This window comes from Danio aesculapii, chromosome 24 (assembly GCF_903798145.1).
Source record: "Danio aesculapii chromosome 24, fDanAes4.1, whole genome shotgun sequence".
NCBI lineage: Eukaryota > Metazoa > Chordata > Actinopteri > Cypriniformes > Danionidae > Danio > Danio aesculapii.
In genome coordinates, this window is record NC_079458.1 from 2,622,317 (window position 1) to 2,632,418 (window position 10,102).

The following is a 10,102-nucleotide window of genomic DNA, read 5'->3' on the forward strand; positions in this document are numbered from 1 at the left end:
GCCTGTCTGTCTGCCTGTCTGTCTGCCTGCCTGTCTGTCTATCTATCGACATCCATCCATCCATATCTCACTTTCTCCACTCTGTCTTACTGTATATAGCAGAGTCAGGTTGAGGGGTGGGGCTTAAGTAAGAGTTCCTGATGACATCACCTGAAAGCTGAAGTTATTTCAGTGGAGGATTACGAACAATGTGTTGTTTTATTACTTTATTTTTATTTCATGTTGACTTGGTGAGCGTTAGTAAATCATGACGGCTGTCAACACAGGCTTAATTTCTGCTCTCTCTCTCTCTGTATTTGTAGAAATGGGTCAGCTGGATTAATTTTCTGACTCTGAGAGCTGATGGGAGATTAGCCTGCTCGCTCGTGCAGAAAGCCTCAGGAAAAAAAAAATGTTCTGTTTCATTGAACTTATTAATGTTTCTGTGGTGGACACGGTCATTATCTTATGCATTTTTTATTAGATGATGATGATGATGATGATGATGATGATAATGTAATATTACATCAAGTCCAGAACATAAAAATTCTGCTAAAGCATGACTGCAATAGACGCTTTAAACATTGTTTTATTTCCAGGATTGAATGCATAATGCATGTGCAGAAACATTAATGTGTTCAAAAGTAAAAGTCCTAGTTTGATTTGCTTTTGAAATTTGGTCCACATAGAATACATTTATAACATCAGAACTAAACTAAATGAAAACAGGGTTTTTTTAGACAACAGTTCTTCAGAAAGGAAACATTACATTTGAAAATATATTCACATAGAAAACAGCCCTTTGAGAATCATCAAAATACTTAACATTAATGTGTCACTGTTTTAAAACTAATAATTTACCAACTACAGTTGATGAGTTTAAACGTTAAGAATTAAATAAATGTGTGAATAAATCAGACAAATAAAATTCTAAATACTCAAACTCTCATTACGAGGAATAGTTGTTTAATTTATTATTATTTAATTTTATTGAAAGGAAGCATTATTAATTCACTATTAAGCATTATTATATGTGGGAAAGGCTGCCATCTACTGGGAATTACAGGTTATGCATGCTATTTTATGTTTATACTGTAGTATAATCTAGTAGTACTATAAACTATCAGTAATCTTCAATCATCCAGATCAAAATAAAGAAATTTTCACTGCACGCTTTATTTTTCTGTCTGTGCAGAAATTAATTTTATTAACTTCAGGTGACTTATTTTGACATTCTCTACTATAGAAATAATCATTAAAAATGTAACAAATCAAGATTTTACATTTATCTAGGTAATAAAAACGCTTCTATTTGTACGGAAATCTTATTAATATTTATGTTTGGGAAAGGTTGCCATCTGCTGAAATTTAGAGGTACTGCAGTGAACAGAAACCTGTAAATGCAGCTCTTTAAAATTGTCTCATCACTACAAATAAAAGAATCTCCTCCTTTAAACTCAATGAGATAACATTTAGGTTTACTTAAATTATTTTGTAGTGCATCAAATTAAACAAGAGAAATTTAAAGCTTAAATAATGTACTCTAGTAAACCATACATAAGTAGTCTTCAGTCTTCAACATCTAATAATTATTTTTACAGCATTTTCATTTGAATGTCTTTCTACAGAAATACATATTATTTACTTTTATTTTGACATCCTCTACAAAATAAATAATAAATAAGTAAATAAATCAAGATTTGAACATCAAAACATGTTTTGGAACTCTTTTTAGAGTTTATTTTTGGGAAAAGTTGTCATCTAGTGACATTTAAAGGTACTGCGATGAAAAGAAACCTGTAAAGGCAGCTCTTTAAATGGATAGTTCACCCAAAAATGAAGATTTACTCACTATTTACTCACCCTTAAGTGGCCCCAAACATATGAGTTTTTTATTCTGTTAAACACACAAGAAAATATTCTGAAGAAAGCTGAAAACCTGTAATCATTGACAAATACTAGGAAGTCAATGATTACAGGTTACAAACGTTTTTCAAAATATCTAAAAAACTAATAAGTGAGTAAATGATGACAGAATTTACATTTTTAGATGAACTATTCCTTTAATATTGTGACTTACAACAAAAATTACAAGTAGCACATTGAATTAATGAAAATGTTAAGGTTAAATCATATTTAATCTAGTAAACCATATGTCATTAATCTTTCACATCCACAAATATCTGTACAAATTACCAACTGCTTAACAAATTTTTAGATTACTTTTATTTTGACACCCTCTACATGTCTAACCCTCTCTCATTATTATAATAAGCCACAAAACATATAAATTAGACACAAAACATTGTTCTGAGTCATAATAGTTTATTAATTCTTTAATTAAACACGAAGTATACACTAACCTGCGCATTATTCAGACACAAGATGGCGCCAAACAGTTAAAAACACAAAGCTGACAGACACTAAAACAGCTGATGGAGTATACACTAACCTGCACATTATTCAGACACAAGATGGAGACAAACAGTCAAAAACATAAAGCTGACAGACACTAAAACAGCTGATGGAGTATACACTAACCTGCACATTATTCAGACACAAGATGGAGACAAACAGTCAAAAACATAAAGCTGACAAAAACTAAAACAGCTGATGGAGTATACACTAACCTGCACATTATTCAGACACAAGATGGAGACAAACAGTCAAAAACACAAAGCTGACAGACACTAAAACAGCTGATGGAGGATACACTAACCTGCGCATTATTCAGACACAAGATGGAGCCAAATTTGAAGGTTAAATTATATTTTCTAGTAAACCGTATGTCAGTAATCTTCAATTTGTCACATGCACAAATATCTTTGTACAAATTATAAATTTTTAATAAAATCTATATTTTTAGATTACTTTTATTTTGACATCCTCTACACACGTCTAACCCTCTCCCATTTTTATTTGTTTCAGGAATTGGCAAGAATGTAATCTGCGATCGAACAGCGACACCGCTGGACGCCTTCCGTATGATGTCAGCGGCGCAGTACTACCCCAAACTGCTGAGCATCATGGGAAACGTGTTGCGATTCCTGCCAGCATTCGTGCGCATGAAAGAGCTGCTGGAGGAGGGTTATATTGGCGAACTCATGGTCTGCGAGGCTCAAGTTCACAGCGGGAGCCTTTTAGGAAAAAAATACAACTGGAGCTGCGACGACCTGATGGGCGGCGGAGGACTGCATTCGGTCGGCAGCTACATCATCGATTTACTCACTTTTCTGACTGGGAGACGCGCGGCGAAAGTGCACGGATTCCTTAAAACATTTGTCAAGCAGACCGACCACATCCGAGGAATTCGGCAAATCACGAGTGACGACTTTTGCACATTTCAGATGGTGTTAGAAGGAGGTGCTTGCTGCACGGTGACACTCAATTTTAACGTTCCTGGTGAATTTCGACAGGAAGTCGTGGTCGTCGGAACTGCTGGAAGGTTAAAAGTTTGCGGGACGGATTTATACGGGCAAAAAAACGACGGAGATTGTGGACAGGAGCTACTATTGAAAGATAAAACTGCTATCGGGAACGCGTCTTTGCCTGATAAGGCGTTTCGGGATATCCCGTCTCCATATCTCACTGGTACAATCTGCATGGTTCAGGCTGTTCGACAGGTAGGTGTATGACGATATTAACATTTTCTTGTTCGGAAGCGTTTATCACGATATACGGTTTTATCGCGATATTGACATAAGCTGCAAACAAGTTTATTTTAACAGGTATAATGGACCCTTTTCACATTTCCGGGTTTCTCAGTAGTGTAAGTCGTCATAGTTGAGTAAACTTGTAAATGGCAGAGTACAACAAATCATAAATTTACAATCCTAGTTGCTGTAAAAAATAATAGAAAAACTCCATAATGGTGTTATCAAGACAAAAGGAAAACAATAGCTTGAGAATGATAATGGCAGCCAGAAGAGAGAATAATCAGATTTACTGTCCTGCACCCATACTGCATTACAAACACTTTGCACAAGCGGTCATTTGTTTTTTGTAATTTGATTGAAAGATGTTATAATACATAGATAAATACATTTAAATGTTTGTACATTTAAAAAAATATATATAAATATTAAAAACTTTCACGTATTTAAGATGCTGATGACCGTTAAACACGTGATATTGGTCTAGAAAGGGTCCATAAGGACAAAATACCTAGTGTGTTATTGTATTAAATAATTTTTATTCTTTATTAAACGGAAAGGCTTTATTTCTATCTATCTTGGATGTGCTTTATCTCACTTATTACACTTATTTAATTGAACAAAGCTGACAGAAATACACTAACCTGCACATTATTCAGAGACAAGAGGGCGCCAAAAACACAAAGCTGACAGAAACTAAAACAGCTGATGGAGTATACACCAACCTGCGCATTATTTAGACAAGATGGCGCCAAACAGTCAAAAACACAAAGCTGACAGAAACTAAAACAGCTGATGGAGTATACACCAACCTGCGCATTATTTAGACACAAGATGGCGCCAAACAGTCAAAAACACAAAGCTGACAGACACTAAAACAGCTGATGAAGTATACACTAACCTGCACATTATTCAGACACAAGATGGTGCCAAACAGTCAAAAACACAAAGCTGACAGACACTAAAACAGCTGATGGAGTATACACTAACCTGCGCATTATTCAGACACAAGAGGGCGCTAAACAGTCAAAAACACAAAGCTGACAGACACTAAAACAGCTGATGGAGTATACACTAACCTGCGCATTATTCAGACACAAGATGGTGCCAAACAGTCAAAAACACAAAGCTGACAGACACTAAAACAGCTGATGAAGTATACACTAACCTGCGCATTATTCAGACACAAGAGGGCGCTAAACAGTCAAACACACAAAGCTGACAGAAATAAAAACAGCTGATGGAGTATAAACTAACCTGCGCATTATTCAGACACAAGATGGCGCCAAACAGTCAAACACACAAAGCTAAAACAGCTAATCGGAGAATAACATGCCTGGGAATGTAGCAACTGACCAATCAGAAGCGAGTATTCCAGACAGCAGTGTTTTATTGTATAATAGCTATATAATGAATGAACAGGCGAAAGTATTTGTTATGAAAAACCACCGCAAATACAGTCTGAATATCCTTTAAAAGCACTCAAAGTTTAAATAACACATAATTATTTTAAAGTGATCATGATATCAGTATCATGTTCGTTATCACCATATATTGAATCATTGAATATTGTCATATGTCTACCGACAGGCGTTTCAGGATCAGGACGACAGGCGCACGTGGGATGGACGGCCGCTCACGATGGCTGCGACATTTGAGGACTGTCTATATGCGCTTTGTGTCGTCGATACAATTAAGAAGTCCAATCAGTGTGGGGAATGGCAGAATATCGAGGTCATGACGGAGGAGCCGGAAGTTAGTCCAGCGTATCTGATCAGCGAGGCCATGCGGCGCAGTCGGATGTCTCTGTACTGCTAATGCCAGTGCAACCGCTAATGCATGGGCACAACTGGAAAAGAGGTTACGTGTTTTCTTGAAATCGATTCGCTGGAGGCAAACGTGTTCACAACAACATGAATATTTAGTGCAATAAACATGCACAGCTTTTAATGCATCGGTTACGCATCAAACTGGAAAGATGAGAACTCTCACAGATGGCACTCTAGTGGGTTTTTTGGTAAGTCTAAAGCGCCATCTGCTGTTAAAAAGAGTGAATTGCAAGCATTTTAAAAATTTGCTGAATTAATTTTGGTAATTATTTAGGCCACAACTCATGCAACAGAATTTTTTTCACCCACTGCTTATTAATCATATCAGATCAATTCTAGATTTCGGTTTAGATGTCAGATTTGAAGCTTGTAGGTGAATGTGCATGGGAAAATGCAATTAGAAAACATGAGCATCTGTTTAAAAGTGCATTAAATAAATGTGGCAGTTTTGTTTACACTGGAAGAAATATATATATATATATATAAAATAGTTTTAACCCAGAAATGATTAAGAAATGACAAGTAACGTTGAATTAAACATGAGATTTAGAAGTTTAAAAAATGCAATAGTATAAACTTCAGTCATCTTTATTTAATAGGTAGTATCATGTTATATTTGCTTCATGTTTTGTGTTATCCCAACACACCAAATCAATTAAACCCTCATCATGAAAATAACTTTACTGCAAATAAACCATGTTAAACCAAGGAAACAACAAATTCACCATGGTTTTGCTATAGTAACTCTTGTTTCTAAATAATTTTTACTGCTTGTTCATGCAACTTATTAAAAATGAGCTGAATCAACACAATTCTTGAGCGTTTTTTAGGATAACTTAATTGTTTTTACAAATTTAAATGAATTAAACGTAAATCAATTAAGTTAAATTAATCTGTTTGTGTTTAGACAACATGGAGGAATTGTGTGGAACCCAGCATTACAGTGAATGGTGATCATTGCAGTAGGCATGGGCCAGTATAAGATTCTGACAGTATGATAACCTGGATAAAAATATCAGATTCACAGTATTGTGATCACTGCTCTAAAATATCTTCTTTTTAAATGTCTGAGTTACAAAACTCTTTCCCCATTTAACAAAATACATTTTATTTTATAATACATTTATAATACTTTATAACAGTAGAACACGTCAGGCTAAATAAACTAAATCATTGACTTCTGCTGTCTTCATGTGTGTGTTCTGACCTATACAGTATCTGATTAGCCACTTCTGAAGTTACTGGAAGTCAAATTATGCATCTGATTTGACTTTACTTTAGGTTATATGTAGAAACAAACAGCTATTTTACAGGAAAACGTAGACAAGTTACGTTGTCTATCGCTGCTCTAGGTCTGCTGACTTCAGAGTTTTTCTCATAGACTGATTGACGCAATAATGCAATCACAGTGGTATGAACCGTTATAGGGGTGGTCAAATGTATATTTATATTAATTAGATTTTTTAAACAATTTTAATTATTAACATTATTATTTAAAATACAAAGCAGAGCAATGTTTTCCTCAGTATTAAAGAGCTGACCCCCCCTATACATGTTGTTTTGATGTCCTTCAGGGGGATCAAGCGTTAATTAGGGGGGGTCAATCCCCCCCAAATCCCCCTGTAATTCGCACCCTGCATATATTGCAGGAATGGTACAGCTGAAAATCTTTGTGGTTTTAAAACCTTGACTTTTCCAAACTGCGGTAAACTCTGAAACTGGTTATCATCCCATGCCTACATTACACACACACACACTCAAAACACGGTTACTACACTTTTACTATAATAAAACCATGGTTAATTTTCTGAAGAGAAGAACTGAAATGAAATCAACATTGAAATAAACTGAAATAATATGAGAAATCTACATATACATTACTTGTATATGAGTATTGTATTGTATTTAGAGAAATGAATCTCTAAATTATGTAAGAATGAATGAATTGATCAAAAGTTGCAGTGAAAAAGCAAATAAATGCTGCCTTTTTACACTTTTATTTTTAATAATCAAAGACTCCTTAATAATTGACTTTTTATTATTAAGCCTTTTGTTTTTATGCATAGACAAAGTGCATTAAATTGAGCTGAATTCTTGTGCCGATCATTCATGTTGCTGTGAACCGCTCATTTGGAGAAATACTGAACATTAGTAATGTGCAAATTTGAGTTCATCCAACGCAAACGTGCCTCATGCATTGAGCTGAACTTGAGTGCGCTTGACTGTATTCATTATGGGACGTTTACAGTCAAGCATGCAATACAGTCAGAAGAATCAAAGGACGATGCCACGCTTTGCTGAAATGCCTTTGTTTCTGCGACGTGTTTGTATTTACTCGGGTTAGTGCGGCTTTTTAAAACGTTGTCCATTAATGTATGTGAAATTCAGACTGTCTGCATGCTGCTGTCAGAGCATTTAATATGGACTGCAAATGCATGAAATCAACACTCAACAAACTGCAGCGTTTAGGTGTGTATTATGAGGTAGATCTGGACAAAACTCATCAATATCAGATGATCAGACGTGTGTGTGTGTGTATTTATAATCCCAGTGTTTGTGTGCGTTTCAGGCTTGTATCTTGGCTTTACAGTCAGTTTTTATCCTGAAAGATTGTGAACTGTAAACCCAGTTTTTAGGAGAATGTGGATTTAATTATCAGTGGTTCTCAACTGGATTAAATAAGCTTGATTATTCTTTTAGGATCTGATTTAGACATCATGTGATGACTCAGAATTGACCTGTAATATTAAATGCTGAAATAATAACATACACTTCCAGTTAAAACAAGGTTTGGATTAATGCATGTTTTTAAATGCTTTTAAATCTGAGTCTTTAATCTTTTAAAGATCATTAATAATAGTAATATTAAGTGATGAAATAATATCAAACACTTCCTTATCAATGTTTCTAATAATTCATATTATTAAATGTTTTTGAAATGAGTCTTTAATATTTTTAAATTGTCTATAATAATAAAATGAAGTGCTGAAATAATATTATACACCTTAAAAATGGTTCATAATACTAAAATAAAATGCTGAAAAGTATTATACATGACCTGTAAAACGTTTGTAATAATTAATATTATTAAATGTTTTTAAAATTAGACTTTTGTCTTTTCAAAATTGTTAATAATAATTAAATGAAATGCTGAAATATTAAACCCTTCCAGTTTTTGAAAGATGTATTTTTATCTTTTTCAAAAATATTAATAATACTAAAATGAAATGCTTAGAAGGTTTCATACACTCCCTTTCAAAGGTTTGTAATAATTAGGATTATTAAATGTTTTTAAAATAAGACTTTTATCTTTTCAAAATTGTTAATAATAATTAAATGAAATGCTGAAAAGATATTAAACAGTTCATCAATAATAACTGATCAATAATAACTGATCAATAATAACTGATCAAGTAAATTAGAATATTTAAATGATTTCTGAAGGATCTTGTGATATTGATGGATAACGATGATGTAAATTCAGCTTTGAATCACATGAATAATTTAGGATTTTTACCATTGTAATTGTTAATAATGATCAAATGAAATGCTGAAATAATAATATTATGCGCTTCCTTTCAAACGTTTTGAATAATTAGGATTATTAAATGTTTTTGAAATGAGACTTTTATCTTTTAAAAATTATTAATAATAACTGATCGATGAAATTAGAATATTCCGATTATTTCTGAAGGATTACTTGACACTGAAGAGTAATGATGATGTTAATTCAGATTTAAATCATATCAATAAATTAAGATTAAATAAATTGTAATAATATTTAAGATTGCCAGTAATAGTAAGAAATAAATGCTGAAAATATATTGAACGCTTCCAGTCAAAAGCCTGGAATAATAGGGATTATTAAATGTTTTTGAAAAGTCTTTTATCTTTAAAAAATGATTGCTAATAACTGATCAATGAAATCAGAATATTTAAAGGGTCATGTGACACTGTAATGATGATGTCAATTCAGATTTAAATCACATGAATAAATCTGGATTAGTAATAATAGTAATAGTAAATTAGTAATAATATTTTAATATTTCAGGGTTTTTTCCAGTTTATTGTAATTATAATTTTTAAAATAATAATAATAATATTCCAAACATTTCACTGGTAGTGTAACATAATTAACCCAACCCAAATCAAATAAATGAACTTAATTGTTTTTACAAAAGTACATAAAACAATTAAGGTGCTCCCCCCAAAAAACTCCAGAAATGTGTTGATTCAGCTCATTTTAAATAAGTTTTTTGAACATACAAGTATTTGAGTATATTAGACCTAAATATAAATGACAGGCTTAATATGAAAATAGGGAAATAAGAAGGAAATATTATTTATGTTTGCAAACTTGAGTTGTAAATAATTTGAGTTGATGTATATTAATGTAAACAAATTCACAGTATTACCCAACATTTTTGTGCTCTAATTTGACTCCTTTCTTCAAGACCACAGATATATTTGTCCTGAATTTGATCAAAATATGCCTTTCGACCATGTGATTATAATCTCATTTTAATTCCTGAGAGTCCAGTTGAGAACCGCTGCTTCAGACTGTTGCAGCACTTCTCTGAGGGCTATATAGTGCAGTTTTACAAATGGAAAAATCCCAAAATAATAACCAAAACATATTTC

The 10,102-nt window shown here is 33.1% G+C and overlaps 1 protein-coding gene across 1 annotated transcript in view; it reads left to right on the plus strand.

The window, feature by feature from the left end:
• gfod1 (glucose-fructose oxidoreductase domain containing 1) overlaps positions 1 to 8,244 on the plus strand; it is a 38,006-nt gene extending 29,762 nt beyond the window's left edge. Inside the window, exons 2-3 of the mRNA XM_056451194.1 lie at positions 2,908 to 3,602; positions 5,223 to 8,244. Coding sequence (XP_056307169.1) covers positions 2,908 to 3,602; positions 5,223 to 5,450 — 923 coding nt within the window. The 3' untranslated portion in view covers positions 5,451 to 8,244. The remainder of the gene's footprint in view (positions 1 to 2,907; positions 3,603 to 5,222) is intronic.
• Positions 8,245 to 10,102: the final 1,858 nt, after the last annotated feature.